This window comes from Cyprinus carpio, chromosome B3 (assembly GCF_018340385.1).
Source record: "Cyprinus carpio isolate SPL01 chromosome B3, ASM1834038v1, whole genome shotgun sequence".
Taxonomy (NCBI): Eukaryota; Metazoa; Chordata; class Actinopteri; order Cypriniformes; family Cyprinidae; genus Cyprinus; species Cyprinus carpio.
In genome coordinates, this window is record NC_056599.1 from 17,452,855 (window position 1) to 17,475,955 (window position 23,101).

Genomic DNA, 23,101 nt, shown 5'->3' on the forward strand with positions numbered 1-23,101 from the left:
GCATACTATGACAGGCCTATGCCTGCGCTATGATAAACCCAAGTTCGGCCACTATATTCTTTCTTCTTTATATATAAGTTGTTTCGATTATTAATAATATTAATTTACAGATTAAATCACATTTGTGTAACTTCAGCGTAACGTGTCACGTTTAATATTTAACTTGTTTATTCCACATTTCCTTACACTCTCTTTAAAACACGAGGCTTCTTTTTTACCTCCTCAAGACACTTTAGATTTGCGTTGATAAAGGGATGCTAAAAAACCACTAGAGGGAGCAATTCGACAAACAAACGCTCACTCGATATAAAACCAGCAGGTGGTGGGATGATGCTTTTAAGCAATTAACGAAGAGATGTGAGAAGTATCGGAGTCATTTTTAAAAACCCACCAAACATCCATACAACATTATATCTCACACATTCCCCTTAGAAATTATACATGTCTTTATATGTCACAGCTGCTTAGGAGTTTTCATACTTATTTTTTTTTTTATACTCCAAACTAGAATCTCGATGGAAGCTATAAAATGCAAATTGTCTGCTGGTTCTAGAAAACCCGAACCAGAGTTGTAGGATAACTCCGAGGGTGGAGATGTCCTCCATCCTCTTCCTGGAAAGCAAAATGTTTCTCTTTGCATGTACTTCCTCATATTCTTCTAAGTATTTATACAGCCATTGGTTTCTCAATCAAGATAATGGAATGGAATTTCCGCCATTTGTTTGCAAACCACTGCATTATTAAATCAAACACCAGGTTTACACAACTAGCCTAGAAATGATTTCAAAGGAGTCTGCAAATCATATTGATACGCCTATCGTCTACACGTCACAACTGTCCAGGATGAACTGCTGAGTGCTAAAGTAATTAACATAAAAATCTAAATTTTCTATTCCTTTAATTATATGTTTCAAATTACGTAATAATATATAACACAAAACATTAATTCCAAACAGCAGGCTTGAGTCTTAAAGAGCATTAAATGAATCAGACATGCTTTATCTTTTGTACTGTATTCATAACTTTTATTATTATTATTATTGGGTGATGCTCTGTTACAATGGATACAAATGCTCTGTTAAAATGATCTTACACACAGTATTAATAAAGCTTACTAGGATAGATTTTACACATACCTAGGTTTGACTCTCATATTTAACAAATCATAATCACCCTGAAAAGAGAGTCCCCTAAAAATACATCTAAAATGTAACAAAGAGCCAAGCTAGATTTTGATCTCCCACGTCCAGAAAGTCCTGAGCGTACCATCTAGAACTGTCTATACGTCTTCGGTTCGTTCTCAAGGTCTCTGGACTTAAACACCTGTAAAACACACACATTAATGGTGAATTGCAGATTAGCATTATAAAAGTGCTCATGAAACATCTGGTCCTCCGCTGTTTTGAGATTGCCTAGATGTTGAGCAGGACACAAAAACAAACATTTCATAACTCATTTATGCAGATCTGTTAAAATAAGACACGGGACATTGTGTACACAAACAGGAGGATCTTTACATCAATGTTTAATTTAATTAAAAGCCAATGCAATGTGATTCCTTTCCATCTAAACACATAAAGCATGATAAAAAGTACGCAGCACTCATATTACAGCAGTATCTGTTACAATAAAAAGTGGTTATGACTAAGGCTCTTGCGACAGAAGACCAGTTACAGGAAATCCTGTTCCTGCTTTGCTTCCTGCTGGTGTATATAAGAAAGATATCATCACAGCAGCACTAACTTCTGTTACAGCTATCATGCTTTTTTTTTTTTTCACTCTGGAAAGCCATTAAAGAACAGCTTTTCCATAAACTTTACACACTTCACTCAAAACACATGTGATTTAGTTTTATCGACTAAAAAAAAAAAAAAAAAGCATATATTTTTTACTTCAAAGCTCTAAGCATGTATGTTAGTCCATCTCTTTCATGGGTTTTTGAAGCTTTGTGCAAAGAGCAGACTATTTTGTTGTTGTGTAGGTTTAAAGGAGAAGAGAGGTGAGGATCTAATCCAACTTTTTACTCAAGCAAAAGAAGAACCGAAAAGAAGAACCAGGGTACAAGGAACTAGAGAACAGAACTCAAGAACCAAGAACATAGGAAGCACGAGGGCTATATATACTGTACAGAAAAGGGCAGGGAACACTTGGGGAGACAATCAGGGGTAACCAATCAATAACCAAACTACAGAGAGGCTACAAAACCAGAACAGGAAACAGGAAACAAATTACCAAATTATAAGAACAAACACAACACAAGGAATGTGTATCCCGGTGGTACTAACACTTGTGAAAAAAGTCCTTTAAGAAAAAGTGCACTTTGTGATACTATTGAATTAAAAGTTTTAAAGTATTATCTTTTAATAATTTTGTGGTGATATAAAAAGTATTACACTTTATACTTTAAATGTACTAAATTGCTACTTCATTTCAAAAGTGTCCTTACACTTACATTTAAATACATGACATTCAAGTTGGCATTAAAGTATATTTTAGTTTACCATGAAATGCTTGTTAATGCATTCTGCAGTGCACTTTAAGCATATTTCAAAGACAGCAAAAGTAGTTATGAAATTACATATAAAAATGCACTTATGTCCTACATAAGGGAACCAAAAAACACTCTAAAGTTTGGCTAATTTTATTTAATATAAATGTAAACTATAATAAATTTTCATTTAATTGCAATTAACAATGCAACGGAGTAGTATTTAAAAACATGATTATTATTTCTGTAATTAATATTCTTTTTAAACCTTTAAAAACTGTGCTTCTTGTTCACAAGGTTCGTATGCTATCTGTTAAAAATAAAATGTGTGGAATGTCTTATCTTTTGGGAGTAACTGTTTTTGGGAGTATCTGTACACTGAGGGGATCAACTCAGTGAATGGTACTACGATGCTACACTGGCCAAAAAAATAAAAAAAATAAAAAATGTTTTAGGGCTTCAGAAGCTTGGGGCAGTGCATGAATAAGGTATGCGGTTAATGTAAAATATTTTTTTTTTCTGTTATTTTGTCAATTACCTATTTTGATGTTTGTAGCTGTTGAGGTCTGTGTGCATCTTTTGCTTTTTAAAATGCTTTACTCTTCAAAGCCAAATATTTTAGGCTTCACTTCATTTTAACTGTGTTAAACTAAAATATTGACAACTAAAAAATTCTTGTGTTGCTAAATGATAATTAGCTAAGCAATGAATCAATAATTCAAAACTGGCTAGGCAAACGAGTATTAGTTGGGACTGATATTAAAGGGTTAGTTCACTCAAAAATGAAAATTCTGTCATTAATTACCCACATATCGTTCTAAACCTGTAAGACCTTCGTTCATCTTCGGAACACAAATTGAGATATTTTGATGAATTCTGAGAGCTTTCTGACCCTCCATAGACAGCAATGTAATTACCACGATCAAGGTCCAGAAACGTAGCAAGGAGATCAGTAAAATAATCCATGTGATATCAGGGGTTCAACTGTAATTTTAAAAAGCTGCGAGAATACTCTTTTGCGCAAAGAAAACAAAAATAACGACTTTATTTAACAATTTGTCTCCTCCGTGTCACCCTAGCACCATTTTGGAGACTATCCACTGAATGTAAACAGCGTATGCTGTTCTGTGTCAGCTGCGTCACGCGCATAAGTTTTCTACGTTGTTTACGCTTTGATCTCAACAAAGAAGACAAATTGTTGAATGAAGTCGTTATTTCTGTTTTCTTTGTGTTCTTTGTGTATTCCCGTAGCTTCGTAAAATTATGGCTAAACCCCTGATGTCACATGGATTATTCTACCGATGTCCTTGCTACGTTTCTGGATCTTGATCGTGGCGATTACACTGTTGTCTATGGCAGGGTCAGAAAGCTCTCGGAATTCATCAAAAATATCTCAATTTGTGTTCCGAAGATGAACAAAGGTCTTATAGGTTTGGAACGACATGAGTGTGAGTAATCAATTACAGAATTTTCATTTTTGGGTGAACTATCCCTTTAAGAGAGAACTCAAGTAACTAAGTGCATTGTGTCACCTTGATTCAAAAGACAAAGAAAATACATTAATATTTACAGTTCTAGTGTTTTATTGCTCTCACCTTTGGATTTGTGCTTGATGACAAACTGTTTGCTCTTTTTCCCCAGGATATTGGACGCAGTGCATGTATATAGTCCTGGGCTCAAAGATGCAGCTCTCAAAACAGGCTGCTCGGCCTTCTCCTGAAGGTTTGAGGAGGTCCAGACATACACAGGAGGTGGATTACCCTCCGCAGTACAATCCAGCACCGTTTCACTATCCTCACTGATGTCCAGTATCTCTTCCTCTGGACTGCGGAAGACTGGAGGGTCTGATGAAGAAAAAAAAAATAAATTAACAAAGATTTAACATTAATAGCTATAAAATGTCTTCACTATTGGGTATTGTTGACTTTATTCACCTACATTGAACAGCAATGTTGAGAACTTCAGACTGAACTGTTGGAGGAGGCTGAGGTCCTTCTGCTCCCAGTTCCAGCTGTGCTTCACACCTGTATTGAGCTCCATCATCAGCTCTGTTTGGGACAATCAGCAAGGTGGAGGACACCTGGACTGGTGTTACAGGGGATAACTCTGAGAACGAGTGGTTGTAAACTTCAGTTTTTCCTCTGTACCATCGTAAAACAAGGTACTGGACAGGTGCGACGTTCTGCACCTCACACTGTAGCTGGTACTCTCTTCCTTCCACCACTGGACTGCTGTGATTCACTAAACTTATGGACACACTGTCTGGTTTCTCTGCGTGAAGACAATTGCAAATTTAAACAAAGGCATTAAATGGAGATATTCAAAAAACATATTAGTTTAGACCAGTTTGGACCTGCTTAAATACCAAAGTCGTTTTGTTTTAGATGGTTAGTGCTGGTCTGTTTCTGGCACAAGCTGGTTATTGTTGCAGGCCGACCAGTTTTACCATTGTAACCATGTTAAAAGCCACTTGGTAAACAAAGTATAGTTTGCACCAAAATGACATCTGTGTCATTGTTTACTCACCCTCATTATTCCTTGATTATCTTTTTATTCACCAAATCTCTTCAGAAATTTAAATTCTGCTTAAGTTCATTTAAAAATGTTGCCACACAGACTCTTAGAAATATCTGCCTGTTTTGTAACATTTTCAAAGTAAAATGTGCAATGTGTGGCCCTAAAAGTTCCGTTTTATCCGAAACAGATGAACTTTAATCTGGAAATGCTGTATCACTTTGGTTGTTTTATGTTTCATGACAGTTCAGAAATTAAATGTAATCGTGATTTTTGCTGAACCGTTACTATAATCGCATACACCCTAAACCCTACCATAAACCTAACCAATATTGTTAACAAAAGAAAATGTGAGAAGAGAAACCAACACATTTGCTGAAACAACCATGCTAATTTAGCTTGCTTCTACAAGTCACATGCCTTGTGTTTCATGAGACTCGTATCGCAACGTGACCTACCAAACAATTTCAACAAAGCCAGAAAAGCCACACATATGAGGCTGGTTATGTGATGAAATGCCAAAACTTATAATATGTAAGAAACCATGTGAAAATCAGTCTTTAAGAATGGATAATCTACATTTGGTCCAATTCTCGCTGCTTCTTAATAGTTAGTAAGGTAGTTGTTAAGTTTAGGTATTGGGTAGGATTAGGGATGCAGAATATGGTTATGCAGAATATGTGCTTTATAAGTATTAATAAACAATCGATATGTTAATAATAGGCATGCTAAAAAGCAGCTAATTAATAGTGAGAATTGATCCCTTTACCGAAGTATTACTGATACTTAGCTGGTCATTTGAAGCTAGATGCAACTAATCAATGCTGATTTTTTTTTCTTCAGGAGATAATTTTAAATACTGTACTTACTGTATAGAACAAGGTTGAGTTTTTCCTCACACTGTCTGGGTGCAGTGAAAAAAACACCATAGCAGATTGGCTCCTCAATCCAGTCAGTCAAACTGTCCACCCGCCACTGAACGCTGAGGTCATTCTGAGTGTGCGATGCGGCAATGACCGATTCCCATCCCAGCACGCGCACTGGACGCGAGGCCACACAGCTGACCGACACCGGATCCCCAAATTTCACCACTACTCTGGAGGGAGATATCTCTAGCGAGCAACTGTCAGCGGACACTGAAGGAGGTGTGAATCAGAATCAACAATTTCACAAAATGGTGGGATGTTTCAACCCAACTTTGGGTCAAATATGGACTAACCCAGCTTTGGGTTCAATTTTTGCGTTCAATTTTTAACCCAAAAGTTGGGTTAGTACATATTGACCCAAAGTCGGGTTGAAACCACCCAGCATTTTTTAGAGTGTAATGTGCCATATACAGAAAATGCAAATGCTTTTTGAATGCAATTATTGCACAGTAAGCCTAAGTAAATTTTGTAAAAAAAAGAAAAAAAAAAAGTTTTGAATGAACCTTTCAAACTTCCAGAAACATTACAGTACAGTTCAATAGGTTTTCATGGGAAGTTCTTGTAAACAGATATGCACCTTGTTATGGTTTACTCTCGAATAAACTTGAAATATTACTAAACAACTAGCACTATTTTCACAGAGAAACATCTTACCAATTCCGATAATGGAGAGACCGAGAAAGCAAAAGAGATTATTTTTCATTTTGATGAAAATGGTTGAAATCTGTTGTAGTCCGCACACAGAGGCGAAAGGAATTCCGACTTGGTCTTGCTTGGCAACTAAAAACAGTGAACAGTGACAGCCAACAAAAGCCTTATACTGAAGGGCCTGGAGGGGGATTGAAGTAGTGGGCCTCATTACAATCAGCTCTCCCTCTTCCAGCACCTCAGTATTTCTCATCCTCTCCTATGTATCTTGTGAAACTGTCTTTTTTATATCACATTTGTGTCACGTAGCCTACTGAAGCATTACCACATTAGAATGTCTCTTTAATTTTATAATCATATTTGTCTTTTATCTTGTAGCTGCTAATTGCAATAAAGTTAAATGGCTCGTGTTTATTGTTTTTGTGATTCACCGCATAAATCACACATAAACTATATTTTAACTGATTGTGCACATTTAATTTTCATTATTTCACTGTTTACACATACCGTCTCGTTCATTTTTAAATGAGCTTATATGAGTTAAGAGCTACTGAGCTCCAGATATAGCAGTCTTAAAATGCTTCACTGCAGCGAGGTTGCTATGCCAACACTCACTCACAGAGGTTTTGGCAGACTGAAGTCACACAGGTCACTGTGTTAAACACACAAAAGAGACACAAAGAAGACTTCATTTAAAAAAAAGGATTAGTATTGATGTTTCTCTACTTCCTTGGGTGTGATACACACCACAGTGACTTTGAAAGATTCATGGGTCCCACTTTATATTAGGTGGCCTTAACTACTATGTGCTTACATTTGAATTAATCATTTGGTACAATGCACTACATGTTTTTATGTTGTACTTATATTTTAAATCTGTAATTATTTCTGTAATTACATTTATAGTTACACTGCTGACCCATCCCTTACACCGAGCCATACCACTAAACCTGTCCCTAACCTTTCCACCGCAATAGCAGCAACAGTGCCATACAATATGAACATAATAACTTTAGTGTACTTGTTGTTTTATGTAAGTACATATAGTAGTTAAGGCCACCTAATGTAAAGTGGAAAGTAATTTGCTCAGGTTTTTAATACTGACACATTCTATAAAGTAAACTTGGTTTGTTTTAGGCTCAGGCGTTCATGGTGGTTGTTTACTGGCCCAAGTCAAAAGAGCCTACCCACAACGGCAAATTCACACTGCGGTTGAAGGATTTGATTAACACAATCTTCTGAACATACCACTGAGTCATTGTGAAGCCCCACCTCATCACAGTTTCCACTTATACTCATCAAGCACATTTCCCCTAACAAACTGAAACTGAGAAAAACGAGTAAAAAAAAAATGAGAATGGAAAGAAGTCAACATTTATTTTGCTGCTGTTCAATCACACAAAATACATTTTCTTGTGTTTTACAAAACATCCTAAAGGGCTACTGCTAGCTGTAAGGATGTGCATTGGGGGGGCTTTTGTGCTCAGCTCACATTCACACCCAATACAGAAGATTTTTAAAAGCTGCTCTGTGCAATGAATACACAGTGCAATGAATATACATATATGCTAAATACCCTCTAAATGGAATATTTGTTCTGTAAAATTAATTTGACATACAGCAGTGAGGACAAGCTTAGGAGAACAGTAAAAAAAAAAAAAAAAAAAAAAAAAAAGTAAAAAATCCAAATAAACATTCATGAAAATACACTTAACAGTTATTGTCAGATGTTAATTTCATGCTTATGTCTAATGTAATGTGACTAATTATCTCTGTTGTGTGACTATTAATTAAATGACAATAATCAATGCAACCGACAACTGGAAAACAGTAAGAACAGTCCAGAATGTGGGACGAATACCTGTGGAAGAAAAGCAGTGTTAATGACGTAAAACACTCAGTGTTTTCAATGATGAATCTCTGTCTACAGATGCACTCTTTAAAAATACAGGTTCCAAAAGGGGGGTTTCCTGATGGTGCCATAGAAGAACTATTCTTGATTCCCCAAAAGTACTTAAAACTGAAACTGAACTGTTTTTGTAAAGAATATTTTTAAAAATCTAAAGAAACTTTTTCCAGAAAGAACCTTTAGTGGAATGGAAAGATTCCATGGATGTTAAAGGTTCTGTGTGGAACCATAGATGCCAAAAGAAGCTTTATTTTTATGAGTGTACAAAAGAGTGACTCTGGTTTTATACCCAGAAATCAAACACAATGTATAAAATAAGAAACACCCAACCTAACATTTAGACAAAAAAAAAAAAAAAATAGATAATCATATAGTGATCAGATAATGTCTCAAATGTGCACTCATTAATGAGAGCAAAATAATACACACATTCAAAAAAAGAATACATAATGGAAATTTGAAATGTCTAAATTAACATTCATGAAATGTTATTCAAATATAAACAAAATAATAATAACTGCAATTTCGCGTTTTACAAAAATCAGATTTCATTCATAACCCACCTATAGATTTGACGATGAACACTTTGCTGTCTCTTCCCAGAGTATTTGTGGCGGTGCATGTGTAGTTTCCTGGACTGAGTGCTGAGGAATTGAGCACCGGAGAGCTGCTCTTCTCTTTCAGATGATCCCATGTGTACGTAGGAGCCGGGTTTGCCATCACTGTACAATCTAGCATGACTTTATCGTCTTGAATGATGGTCTCTGTTGAACTGGAGTGTTTTGGTTTATCTGAGGAGGACAGAGATACATTTCTCAGCACAACAGCAAAATGATGACAATTTTAGAATTGTGTGGAAAAACAGTATGTCCAGCTATAGACAGACTCTAAAAACTGCCAGGGCCGAGCATATCCACAAACTCATAGAAAACAACCAAAACAATCCAAGGTTTTTATTTAGCACAGTTGCTAGATTAACAAATAACCAGATGCCACCCGATCTAAATATTCCCTCACAGTTAAATAGTAATGACTTTATGAATTTCTTCACTAATAAAATAGATAACATTAGAAATACAATAACAAATGTATATTCTACAGCGTCTAATACTTTAGTTTTATCCATCGCACCCAAAGATAAACTGCAGTGCTTTACAACTATAGGACAGTAAGAGCTAAATAAACTTATCACTGCATCTAAACCAACAACATGTTTATTAGATCCTGTACCCACTAAATTACTGAAAGAGTTGTTACCTGTAGCAGAAAAAACCGCTTCTCAATATTATTAACTCGTCGTTATCTTTAGGTCACGTCCCAAAACCATTCAAGCTGGCGGTTATTAAGCCTCTTATTAAGAAACCACAACTAGATCCTAGTGAACTGGCAAATTACAGACCCATTTCAAATCTTCCATTTATGTCTAAAATTTTAGAAAAAGTTGTGTCTGCTCAATTGTGCTCCTACCTGCAATAAAATGATCTCTAATGAAGAATTTCAGTCGGGTTTCAGGCCCCATCATAGCACAGAAACTGCACTTGTTAAAATTACAAATGACTTGCTTCTTGCATCAGACCAAGGCTGCATCTCATTGCTAGTTTTACTTGATCTTAGTGCTGCGTTCGACACCATAGATCACGACATACTCATAGATAGATTACAAAACTATACAGGTATCCAAGGGCAGGCTTTAAGATGGTTTAGATCCTACCTGTCCGATCGCTACCACTTTGTTTATCTAAATGGGGAGTCATCTCATTTATCACCAGTAAAATATGGAGTGCCACAAGGATCTGTCCTAGGTCCTCTACTATTTTCAATATACATGTTGCCCCTTGGTAATATCAATAGAAAATACGGGATTAGTTTCCACTGTTATGCTGATGATACTCAACTATATATCTCAACAAGACCAGGTGAAACTTCAAAATTATCTAATCTAACAGAGTGTGTTAAAAATGTAAAAGATTGGATGACCAATAATTTTCTCCTATTAAATTCAGATAAGACAGAGATATTACTTATTGGACCAGAAAACATTACACAGAATCTCGTAGATTACAATTTGCAATTAGATGGATGTACTGTTACTTCCTCTACGGTCAAAAATCTGGGTGTTATATTAGACAGTAACTTGTCTTTTGAAAATCATATTTCCCATGTTACAAAAACAGCATTCTTCCATCTTAGAAACATTGCCAAGCTACGAAACATGTTACCTGTTCCTGATGCAGAAAAGCTAGTTCATGCGTTCATGACCTCTAGACTGGACTATTGTAATGCACTTCTAGGTGGTTGTCCTGCATCCTCAATAAACAAGCTACAGGTAGTCCAAAATGCAGCGGCTAAAGTCCTTACCAGGTCAAGAAAATATGATCATATTACCCCAATTTTACAGTCTCTGCACTGGCTACCTATTAAGTTCCGTATTAGTTACAAAATATTATTGCTTACTTATAAGGCCCTTAATGGCTTAGCTCCTGCGTACCTAACTAGTCTTCTACCACGCTACAATCCATCACGCTCCCTAAGGTCACACAAAACGCTGGACTTTTGATAGTACCTAGGATAGAAAAGTCCACTAAAGGAGGTAGAGCTTTTTCGCATTTGGCTCCCAAACTCTGGAATAGCCTTCCTGATAATGTTCGGGGTTCAAACACACTTCCTCTGTTTAAATCTAGATTAAAAACACACCTTTTTGGCCAAGCATTCAAATAATGCATCTCATAATTTTGGAATGCAGTTATATCTGATCAAATGCACATTATTATTCTTTAGCTTGGGTTGAACTAATCATTTTTGCTTGGCTGGAACAGCAGCTACGCTAATTATGTCTCTATTTGTTTCTCTGTTTTGCCACAGGATGTAGGATTTACACAAGCCCAGTCTGGATCCAGAACACCTGAGAAGATATGATGCCAGCCCCTCAGAGGACCTCAGATGATGCTAACCCAGAGACAACATACAGAACTACCATATTTTGCTCTAAGTTTGATTGCATAATTGCTGTTAATAGTGTTAATCGTCTGTTTGTTTACGTCTTTTATTGATTTTTCTGAACATTTCTGCCATATACACATGAACTGACAGTCATCACTGATAAGCTAATACTAAATATTGTAGAAACTTAATTTTCTGTAAAGTTGCTTTGCAATGATTTGTGTCGTAAAAAGCGCTATACAAATAAACTTGAATTGAATTGAATTGATGAGCAGCTGTTATTAACAGATCACTAAACACATTGTACTGAAACCTTGTGTTCATTCAATTCATAATGTCTTATTTGATCAAATAATCTCAATTAATATGCAGATCTCTGTGTGTGATGAAATATGACAGTTGCTCATCCTTCACACTAGAAGGCCCTACAGAAAATATAAACTGGATTATATGGCTAACTTAGCAATTATAAACTTACAGTATACTTCGACATTAAGAGGATTTGATGAATTTGTACGATAAGGTTGAGGTCCTTCTGCTCCCAGATCCAGCTCTGCTGCACACCAGTATTGAGCTCCATCATCAGCTCTGTCTGGACGGATCAGGAGTGTGACAGTTTTATTCTCTGGAGTCTTGATGGTGTCAGTGAAGGTGGTTTGATTCAGCAGAGTCTGTCCTTTGTACCATTTGACAGTGAGATACTTAACAGGAGCCACATTGTGAACGTCACACTGGAGCTGATACTGCTGTCTCTCCATCATTGGTCCTCTGTGATTCACAGTGCTGATGAACACACTGTCTGGAGTCTCTGTGGAGGAAGATTTACACACTCTGAAATCTGCTGTGATGAATGTACATTTATTAGATATTTCTGAGAATGAACAGAAAAAAATATTAATAACTCACTGTAAACGGTGACTGGGAGCTCTACTTGACACTGTGCACCTTGAATTCGATTTATGTAGCAGTATGGCTGTATATCCCATTCTGTCAGTTTTGACACTCTCCATGTGATCAGATTCTGGCTTTGGGTCATGGGCACTCCTCCCTCACTGGCTTCCCATCCTATCCCTTTATGCAGGACTGAAGTGCTACAGTTAACTGCAACAGAACCGCCGTATCTCACAACAACTCTCTGTGGGTCGAGCTGAAGAGGACATTCAGATTGTGCACCTGTTAAACACATTGAGAAGGATTTTTATTAAATAAACTTAAATGATTTTTAAAAGTTTTTTAATATTTTCTTATTTTTTTATAATATGTTTATTAAAGAAGTATTTTTGTTTATTTTATTTGATCATCTATATAAACTATTCATCCACAGGATCAGCATTTCATAATGCTGTTACTATCGATCTTTTCAAAATATCTGTCTATCATTTAATCCATTAAAATGTTTAATCAATGGATCAATCAGTGATTGGCATTGATTAGTATATGCTTAGGTGAATTTGATTAGGGTTAGAGCTAAACTCTGCAGGAAAGTGGATCTTGAGGTCCAGATTTGAGGATCCCTGCCCTAGAGGCTACAGTGAAAAATCCAAAAAGTCTCACATATCAAAAATAAATGCATCACTCTCGCCCTCCACACAGTGGATATTAAATAATTCTATTCATACATTTCGTAGGGTATTTTATTAAACTCATTAATTCTGCTACATTACCTAGCTCTTCGTTTTTTTAGTGACCATGGATGTTGAATGTCTATATATATAAATCTTTCATTCCAAGGTGGACTAGAAACTATTGAATTTTTTCTTGACCAACTTTCTGTTAAAGTTGCTAGTATGTCTGTTTGAATCGACTAAATTGGTACTGTCATACAATTATTTTGTATTTGCATCTGATTTCTATTTACAGATCTCTAGTGTAAGCATGGTTGGGAAATGGCCCCTAGTTTTGCATCATTTTGTGGTGTATTTCAATATCAATTTGTACACCATACAGATTGTAACTTTTTTTGTAACCCTGAAACATATTGTGCTGTGGAAACAGTGTATTGACAATATGTTTTTTTTTATTTATGGAATGGTACTGAATCTCAGTTGTTAGACTGGTTAATGATCACTGAAGAACACGAAACTCACCACTGAATTCCTTCAGGATAAAATGAATTTTTCAGATGTCCTGCATCAGGTCTTGAAACCAGTTTGTACCAAAAACCTACTGATCGTAACACATTGTTACATGGTACATTTTATCATCCTGAGTCTCTTTACCTAACTCTCAATTCAGTTGTGTACCAACGTCATATTTGCAGTAGAGATGTTGACTTTCAACATCAAGGAACAATTTTATCAGAAAGGCTTAGAGCAAGAAACTTTAATTTTCTCTTTATTTATTCCTTCTCTTTCTAGCTTGTACTTATTTGAACAATGCCTGAAACTTGGCATTACGAGCACTTCCTGTGACTGTTTGCCTCTTTAAGAAGAATCGCTTTGTATTCCCCACTTGTAGGATAAAAGTGTCTGCAAAATGACTAAAATGTAAATGTAAGAGCAAACAAAGATGGATTCAGTCTGCCATTTTATGAATTGCCTATATGTCACAACGTGAGTGTCAAAAAACCAAGACCATTGAAAATAAAGTGAACTGTTATATTCAGTACTCTCTGGTAGCAAGAGTATACAAGCTGAAACACTGGAATATTGTGACCCTACTCTTAAAAACGTTTTGAAAAAAACACTGCATGTGGTTTATAACAGACCACCTAACTTCTGGTTTGAGCGGATTTAACCCCTCCTTCACATTTTTTTTAAAATAATGTGCCCTATGACAATTTTGGATGAGGTAACCTTTAACAATGCAATTTTACCTATTAAACTTTCAAACATCCTCATACTGCAAAAAATAAAAATAAAATAATATTAATAATAATGTAAAAATATGAGATAGGCCTGCTATTTCTTGTAAAACTGCTAATGTGGTCTATATGTTGCACTGCCCCTGCAGTCTTGTGGGTAAAACTAGTAGAAATTAAAAAATTCTCAACTCGGAACATCTTTGAGCTTTCAGAAATCGATAACTTAAAAGTCTGGTGGCTCCGCAATTTGCGACTTTTTGACACTCAGTTTTTATTTAGCCTCAGAACAGAATTAGTCAAAGGTCCATGGCATGGAGGCGACATGATATTTTTGAGATGTGAGACTTTTTGTATGTACACATTAGATAGCCCCTAGGGGATTAAATTAAGATTTTGATATTTGTTTATTAATCACTTTTAGTATAAAGCCATGTTTGAAATAATTTTTTATTGCCTGACGAAGATCTTGTTAGCTCAAAACGTTACCTTGTGTGAACAATAATAAACTGTTTTGCATTTTTAGAAAATATTTTTTGATTTTTGTTGTTTTTTTTTTGTCGTATTGTTTTTTTTTGTGAAGTGCAAAATTTTAAACATTTTGTCCGTTGATGTGTGTGCTTTGGTTCCGTTTTTGCTTATAGCTTGAGAAAAATGTTTTGTTTGCTGTATAAGCCTGTCTAGTGTCAGTATCATCACATGCAACAAAAAACAAACATGTCAACTGAACAGAAATGAATTTTGCACCCCAAACACTGGTCCTAAGATAAATAATAAAGTTAAAATCATTTAATCTCCATATAAAGTAATAGCTAACATTTAGGATCATTTCAGATAAACAGATGTCTGCACTTCAGGCACTGAACAAATAAAACATACAAACCTGCGAGACTCACAAGCTGTGAAACTGCGAAGAGATAAACAAATCCAGTGAAATGTTGAAACATGTTCAGCGTGTTCAAGGAAAAGCAATGGAACAAAAAATATTGCAAATAAGACCCAACTTTATGACTGGAACTCTAACTGTGTGGTCTGTGACTGAATAGCTGTACCTTGAGCACATGATAATGAAAAAAAAAAAGAGAGAAGAGGAAGAAAAGAAAAAAAAACACCCCGGAAAGAGAGATTTCATTTGACACATCCTGTCAATGGATGACGGTAAAACAAAAGCAAAGTAGAAACTAAATGAACTCTATTTACCTGAATTCTTGTGATGAGTTGAGGTCACCCTGACAAGATAACCACAATATCAAACAAAAACAGCAATTATGAATTTTGCATAAATTCTTCTATCCAGAAGCACTTGTTTCAGTATAAAATAAGTTCATAAAGTGTCACATTGGTAAAACATTGAAAAGTGAACAAGTTTATTTGGGGTTTTCTAGGTGTTCAGGGTGGTTCTTCAGCTTTAGAATTACTCTAGAATTGTTTTAAACGAGAACCCTTTCCACAAAAACTCACAAAGCACATTTCCCTCAAGAAACTGAAACTGAGCAAAATCAAAACAAACAACACTGAGAAAGTAAACAATTTCAAAGAAGTCAAAGGTGGTGGGTATTTTTATTTATTTATTTATTTTGCTGTTTAACTGCTCAAAACAAATGTTCATGTATTCTCCAGCATTCATGTGTTCTCAGCTGGTTTTGCTTGCAGGACCCAGAATTTACACTGAAGACAAAGTGGCAACCCATTACCTCTACAAAAGTTGTTACCTTACAAGCAAACATTTTTTTTTTTTTTTTTTTTAATAATTGTAAATAATTTTTTAATTACCATGAACTGCAGCAATTAACATGTCAGACTAAAAGGAAAACTTTTTTTAATTCAACACTGTAATGTTTTTATACTTACATCTTTACCTCTTGTCAAAGGTAGTTCACCCAAAAATGAAAATTGTTATTAATCACACCCTCATGTCGTTCCAAACCCGTAAGACCTTCATTCATCTTCAGAACACAAATTAAGACATTTTTGATGCATTCTGAGAGCTCTCTGACCCTCCCATAGACAGCAAGGATCCTGCCACGATCAAGGTCCAAAAACGTAACAAGGACATTGTTAAAATAACCCATGTGACATTCAGCAGCAGTGTCTACGAATCTTTAAGTTAAACTGCTTGAAGAAACTCCCTACTGAGAAATGTCATGTAGCTTTTCAGCTGCGAAACTATTTTATTGATAAATTCACAGGATGGCGTTGACGGCAAGTCTCTGTCTGCGTTTATGCGCCTCTGTGAAAGAAAACCGGAGAAAGTGTGATTTCCGTACATTAAAAAGGTGGAAGACATGGAAATAGCTTGTCATTTCTTACCCTATTGTTTGTTATATTTATTTGCTCAATGTCTTCTGAGGTTTTGGTTCTTTTATTATTGTAGATAGCCCATACTAGTATAACAAAATATTATAGGCCTATATCTCTTCATGGTCACACTTCGTCTGTGGTCAAAATTGCCAACCATAGGAAATGAATGGGAATTTTTTTTTTCAATTCAGTTCATTTTCACTCTATTTTTAATGCACAATAACAACAAAGTCACAGATGGAAAAACATTATAAACAGTAAAACGTCACATCACAAATTGTAGGCCAGATCAAATAGAAACATTTAGGCTTAGATTTAAAAATAGGTAATTAGGGGCATTTCTGTTTTGAATTCGCAGGATGTTTCCAAGTTTAGGAGCGGCTACGGTGATAGACTAGACCTAGTTTTTAGACCAGGGGTGCCCAAACTCAGTCCTGGAGGGCCGATGTCCTGCAGAGTTTAGCTCCAAACTGCCTCAACACACCTGCCTGGAGGTTTCTATGCCTAGTAAGAGCTTGATTACCTGGTTCAGGTGTGTCTAACTGGGGATGGATCTAAACTCTGCAGGACACCGGCCCTCCAGGACCAAGTTTGGGCACCCCTGTTTTAGACCAATTAATAGCTTCTGATTAGCACAGCTAAGAACTTTCACTCGGTGGTGATCTGTCAACAGGTCAGAGAGGTATGAAAGTGCTAAAGCACTTAGTGATTTGAAACCAATGAGTACTTTAAAATCAATTCTAGCGAACAGGTAACCAAAGTAAGGATACTTATCCTTTTGAGCCTGCAGCAGCATTTTGAACCATCTGGATTCTGGAGGCAGGCTAAGGAAGAATGGTTAATTATAATTGCCAACTACAGAGAGATCTGTAGGAAATAATATGAAAATAAAGCCTCATGGAAATAATAGTGACAAGCTTTTTTAATATATGCTCAATACAATCTGTGTCAAATAACTACAATGTTAAACAAACACACTGAAATGAAGAAGTGAGACTCAGAACCGGTGCCAGCGCAGCACTGACGAGGGGACGGCTGAGGTGACGAAAAGGGGCGATGACATAGACACAGAGTAAATGTAAAAAAAAAACTTTTGTGGCCCATTCATGTATTTGTAGGACCGATATTACTACAACTATTAGAATACAGGGTTCACACAGAGAGAGATTTGGTCGCGAGGCAGGTCAGTGGAAGTTTTTTTTTTTTAAGTGCAAGGTCTAGAAATGTGTTTTAGAAGAACTTGAGTGCCGTGTTTTAGAATGATGTAGGCTATTATGCACTATTATTATAACTATCAATTACTGGTTGTAATGGGGAAGTTTTATATATACAAAATGAAAGTGGTCGGGTGGTAACCCAAATTTTTTTGATTTTATCAACTAATTTAAACAATACTGTAATATGGTATATAAATGTAAAACAAAAAAAGCTCTCAGGTCTTCTAACATTATCTGTAAATTTGAAAAAGGTAATTTGATTTTTAAGTTTTAGTTGTGTTGTATTGTACTACAACTAAAGTAAACAAGTATTTTATGTTTTCCTTCTTCCTCTGGCTAATTTTTATTATTTTTTACTTGTAATCTTGTGTACTAATGGCATTTATATGCAAAGGTCTATTTGTCTTGCTGTTAAATATGTTCATATGCAATAAAAAAAAAAAAAAAAAAAAAAAAAGCGCAGCATTCAAGACGTCGGGTAGAGCATTTACATTGAAATACAATGAAAAAGTACAGCAGTGGAATGAAAAATGCATTCTGCGTGAATAAACCTATTAAAAGCTACTTAGCAATCCCTTGTGAAAAAGAAGTGCACTTAAGTATACTTTTATAAAGTGTACTTATTGCGGAAATAATATACTTTAAAATAACACACATAAGTGTAAATTAAATATGTTATTTTCTACGCTTAAATACATTGTATTTGTATTTAATTTCATATGTATCACATTTTAAAGTTATATTAAATGCAATAAGTTGAACTTTTGAGTAATTTTTTTAAACCACTTAAGTGGGACTTTTTAGTACATCTTTATATGTACAATTTTATGTTCATAAAATGGTTAAAGTGTACTACTAATGTACTAAAAACAATTAATGTGAACTAAAATACACTTTAATGTCAGTTAACAATACACTTAAGCGTGAATTAAATGTAATGTTTTCGACCACATAAATGCATATTATTTGTACTTAATTTCAAATATATTAGTTTTAAATTACATTAATTACAATTAGTTGAACTTTTGAGTGATATTTTTGAACCACTTAAGTAAGACTTTAGTATATTTTATATGTAATTTGAAATATGGTAAATATGTATTTCTGAATAAGCAGTTAATGTGAACTAAAATATACTTCAATGTCATATATCTCTGGCAATGAATTTGAAATTTAGTACATTTAAATAAAATAAAAAATAAAAATCTCTTAATTACCTAGTTACAATAAACGCAAACACAAAATGGAAAACCCTCATTTATTGACAAAACATCTCTAAAACAAATACACAAAAACGCTTTTTGCTGATGCACAAGAAAAACCCAACACTATACACATTTACAACACTTCAACTCACTTATTAGAAAGAGTCTGGAGAATAATGCAAAAGCACTTACATACAAAAGTACCTAATCTCGCCATCATAGAAAACATCATTCTGTAAGATGTATAATCCTGTTTCCTCATTGGGGGACTAAAAATGTCCACAAGGTCAAAATTTACTGGTGTTACTATCCTTGTGGAGTCATTTGGTCCCCATAACGTATGCAGTGGTGGGCCGTCAGGGCCAGCAGGGCCTTCTCTGCTTGCCCTATAAGAAAATTAAATTGTGGAAAAAATGTTTTTATTATTATTACTAAGGTATCATTTTCATTTGTGTAATGTCCACAAAATGGCCTATGATTAGTTTCGTTGAGGTTGAACTGGAATATCCTACATAAAAAAAAGCCAACACATAGACTGTAATACATAGGGCCAGCACTACAGTTAGTGCTTCCCTTTTGTTCAAAGACGTCGAATCAGATTTGTAATGAGCATTAGTGACAGAATCATCAGCCAATCAAATTTTGATGTTCCATGACAACACGCACTCTGGGACCAGCTACATGCCCAGTGCTTCCCCCAGCTGGGGTTGCCAGGTTTTCTGGACAAAACCCACTCAATCGCGTTTTGAGGTGTCCACCGTCAAAAATCACGTTCCAGAAGTTAAATACACATTTTTGGCAGGGTTCTCCTGGTAAAATTCACACTGCAGGGGCTAAATATCACGGCACTGAGGTCGCTTCAACCAGCAGACATGAAAAACAACCGCGGTAACATTGTTAAAGTAGCCCAATTTAGCAACACTGCACCCAGCGTTTAGTTGGGAATTTCCAAGCCGCGCCGGCGCCTACACCAGATCTTGTTGCCGATCTGCCTTTTTCAAGGTACTCTTTTGCATACAAAAAAGGAATAACAACAGAGCTAACAACGGTTTTGTGCGCCATTTCAAAGATTGCACCTATGAGTGGCTAACAGCTAGCACCGAGCACAACAAGTTATTTGGCCATGTTTATTTGTTTAATACTAGATGTGTAAAGGGACATGGAATTGACAGATGCACAGGTTTTATTTACAATTGACAGGTGAGTGCTTTATTATTTGATGAGTATTCAATCATGCACATTGTTATGGAGGTGTATGTGATGGTTGATAATGCTGTGGTGTGGTGTGTGGATGTCCAGCATTTGTATAGTTTTGCTGCTGTGGGCGTGTTGTCATTTTAGAGTGATGTGAATGTTCATAGTGACCCGTGTATTGGTGGATTACTTTTATTGATCCATGTAGGGAAATTTACTCTGAATTTAACCCACCCCCATCTAGTCTACTGTTGAAATTGTTCATCAGCTGTCACCTTGCAGTATATTCTGCAAGGTGTATGTAAACTTTTAACCACATCTGCATCACCTAAGAGATGAATTAGCATTACCTCAATCATCAGGGGAACATGGTAGTAGAAAGCTGGGAGATGTTCCTTCAGATTTCCTACAAACACCAGATTTCCTGATCACACCATCTTCACTGACACAGGGCTTAAAAATAGATAACATTTTAATAAACGTTTTTATTCCTACTTTACAGGTAATAAAACATAGCTTTATCAATTACCACAAAAATAGATAAATATCCCAAAATGTATTTTACATTTTAAATATTTAAAAAAATATATATATATTCATCTTGCCTTGCAAGCTTCTCTCACACATCTTCATGAAGGATGTTCCTGTATTTACTACGGCTGGCACAGAAAAGAAACTGTGGGAATATATTACTTGCAAATGGAAAAGATTCAAATGAGTTAAAATCCATAGGTACCTGTATAGTGACTTAACGTAGCACTTTTAGCTTGTCATGTGTGATCAGGGTGAGCTGACTGGGCAACAATTCATTAAAAACTTCTAACATCACCTCTTCAGTACTGGTCTGTGTTTCCACACTGTAACTTATCTCCAGTAACAAAACTGTACTGATCCTGCAAAATGAATGAATAACTCCAGATAAGTACAAAAATACTACACATTTAGTTACAAACACAAGCAGTAATAGGACATCTCGCTCTTCAAATGCAAAAAATAATAATATTAATAAATTTGCACACGCGATCACATTCCGATATCAGAATGCAGTCAGAGATAAATTACGCGGTTAATTCATCTCCCGAGTTCATATAACAAGAACTGCCGCGTTATGGTGAAACCCACACGAATGGCAAGACTAAATTAATAAAAAGAAAGCTTATATCAACATATACTTGATTCATCGTCTGCAGTACATAAAGTCTCATCTGTGATCATCCAAACGTGACGCTCCGCTGTTCTCTTCTTGTTTGTTCCCTCACGCATCGATATTACATAAACATGGCGCACAGCGCATTTTTCAAACTAGAAGTAGTGCGCCGTCATGACGTAGTATTTTGGCACATGCGCATTAAACAAAAGAGACACTGCATGGTAGCATATTATTTCAAGCTAAATTTATTTTCATTATTTCCATTTCTATTCAAGTTGTTCTAATCTGTTGTGTGGTTAGTCCAAAGACTATGGTTAGACTCATTCACCTAACTAAAAGTCATTTTTACAATGCAGTGTAGCCTATGATAAAAACCAAATGTAGGCTATTTGAATGCAAATTAATTTGGTTTAGATTTGTTAAACTTTTGCCTGCAATTAATGCACTTACAGTAAGTGTGTTTAAGCAACATAACATATTCTGTACACAGATTTAAATTACAGTACTATTACATACAAATACAGTACTCATAAATGACACTGTATGTCAAATGTTTTGTAGGAAAATAAACTTTATAGAGTTCATAGGACAGGAGCTGGTGATGAAAATTTCAACAAAAAGTTTTATTGGAGTATTATTTCACAGCGCCATGAGAAATAATGTGACAATTTATGGTTGTGTTTGTAAAAGGACGATAGGTGGCGAGCTAGAAACTTCCCGACCTCTCATGTCAGCGAGCGGAGTAAGAGAATGAATGCGTGTTCCTGAGTTCCTGATATTAATCTTTGAAGTTTGCCTTATTTGTGTGCGTTTATGCAAAAATAACACACATTTAAAACAGTAAAGTCAGAATGTTCTGAATCCTGTGCCATGTTTTTACTGACACCCTGAGGCGAGCACAATCTCCTGATCGGATTCCTGTGTTGACAGACCCTCCACAAAGATATGCAGAATTTGAGGCTGCAGCAGCAGTCAGCCTTACCAGCACCTCAACCGCAGCAAACCAGTGCAATTCCAGTGCCATTCCCTAGAACCATTTATAGACACCCTGAGGTAACAGCACCAAGTCCAGTGCCCTACATTCCACAACCTACTCCACGCAGACCCCCAGCACCACCTAGGTGCAGACACATATGCCTACAAGTCCAGACCACAGCCTGCTACCACCCATAATCTCCCATATTCTTCTCCCACGGGGCGGCCTCAGAGCACTGTATGCTCGTCTAAAGTTGGCCCTTGACAATCTGCTTCCTGATGATGCAACTGAGCTATTCAAGTATCAGGTCCTTTTAGATCATCTGAAATTTGAAGAGGCCCGTCTAATTGCAGACTCATTCCTCAATTCCCCTTGGCCATACACAGACACTATGACTGCACTTACTGACAGATTTGGAAGACCTCACCAGTTAGCCTTAACCAAAATAGCAGCGGTCATGGATGCCCCTGATGTTCAGCCTGGAGATTTGGCCAGTTTTGATAGGTTTGCCCTTCAAATCCAAGCTCTTGTGGGTCTCCTGAAGACATTAGGTCCTGAAGGTAATGTGGAATTACAATGTGGTTCACATGTAGCCCGCCTGCTTACTAAACTTCCCCCAGATTTACGTGCCTCCTTCAGACGACACATGCCCTATCCGTCTGGTGCAGTCTACACACTAATGGATTTAGCAGAGTGGCTCAAGTTTGAATCCTGGTGCCAAGACTGTGATGACCTATATCAAAGAAACGATCAGAGACGTAGAATAGTGCAAACAAGATCAAGCTCAGTAGTAAAGCCTAGACTTGCCACTGTTCTTCATGGAGCTGATCAAA

The 23,101-nt window shown here is 36.1% G+C and overlaps 2 protein-coding genes across 7 annotated transcripts in view; both read right to left on the bottom strand.

Moving 5' to 3' along the window:
• Nucleotides 1–1,001: 1,001 nt before the first annotated feature.
• On the bottom strand, nucleotides 1,002–7,468 carry LOC122136515. Its single transcript, XM_042720035.1, has 5 exons — nucleotides 6,583–7,468; nucleotides 5,872–6,138; nucleotides 4,427–4,759; nucleotides 4,084–4,332; nucleotides 1,002–1,323 (listed from the first exon to the last, which is right to left on the bottom strand). Exons 1-5 carry the CDS (start codon nucleotides 6,827–6,829, stop codon nucleotides 1,316–1,318), a joined length of 1,104 nt encoding a protein of 367 aa, XP_042575969.1. The 5' UTR covers nucleotides 6,830–7,468; the 3' UTR covers nucleotides 1,002–1,315.
• Nucleotides 7,469–7,928: 460 nt separating this feature from the next.
• LOC109068749 (vascular cell adhesion protein 1-like) overlaps nucleotides 7,929–23,101 on the bottom strand; it is a 43,971-nt gene continuing 28,798 nt past the window's right edge. For 4 of the 6 annotated variants that reach the window (XM_042720026.1, XM_042720028.1, XM_042720029.1 and 1 more), the window contains 4 exons: nucleotides 12,332–12,598; nucleotides 11,904–12,233; nucleotides 9,049–9,276; nucleotides 7,929–8,437 (listed from right to left, as the gene is read on the bottom strand). In XM_042720026.1, the coding sequence (XP_042575960.1) occupies nucleotides 8,367–8,437; nucleotides 9,049–9,276; nucleotides 11,904–12,233; nucleotides 12,332–12,598 (896 nt within the window). In that variant the 3' untranslated portion in view covers nucleotides 7,929–8,366. Of the gene's footprint in view, nucleotides 8,438–9,048; nucleotides 9,277–11,903; nucleotides 12,234–12,331; nucleotides 12,599–15,108; nucleotides 15,296–23,101 lie in introns of those variants that run through there. The other 2 variants (XM_042720032.1, XM_042720031.1) reach the window with 2 other exon arrangements.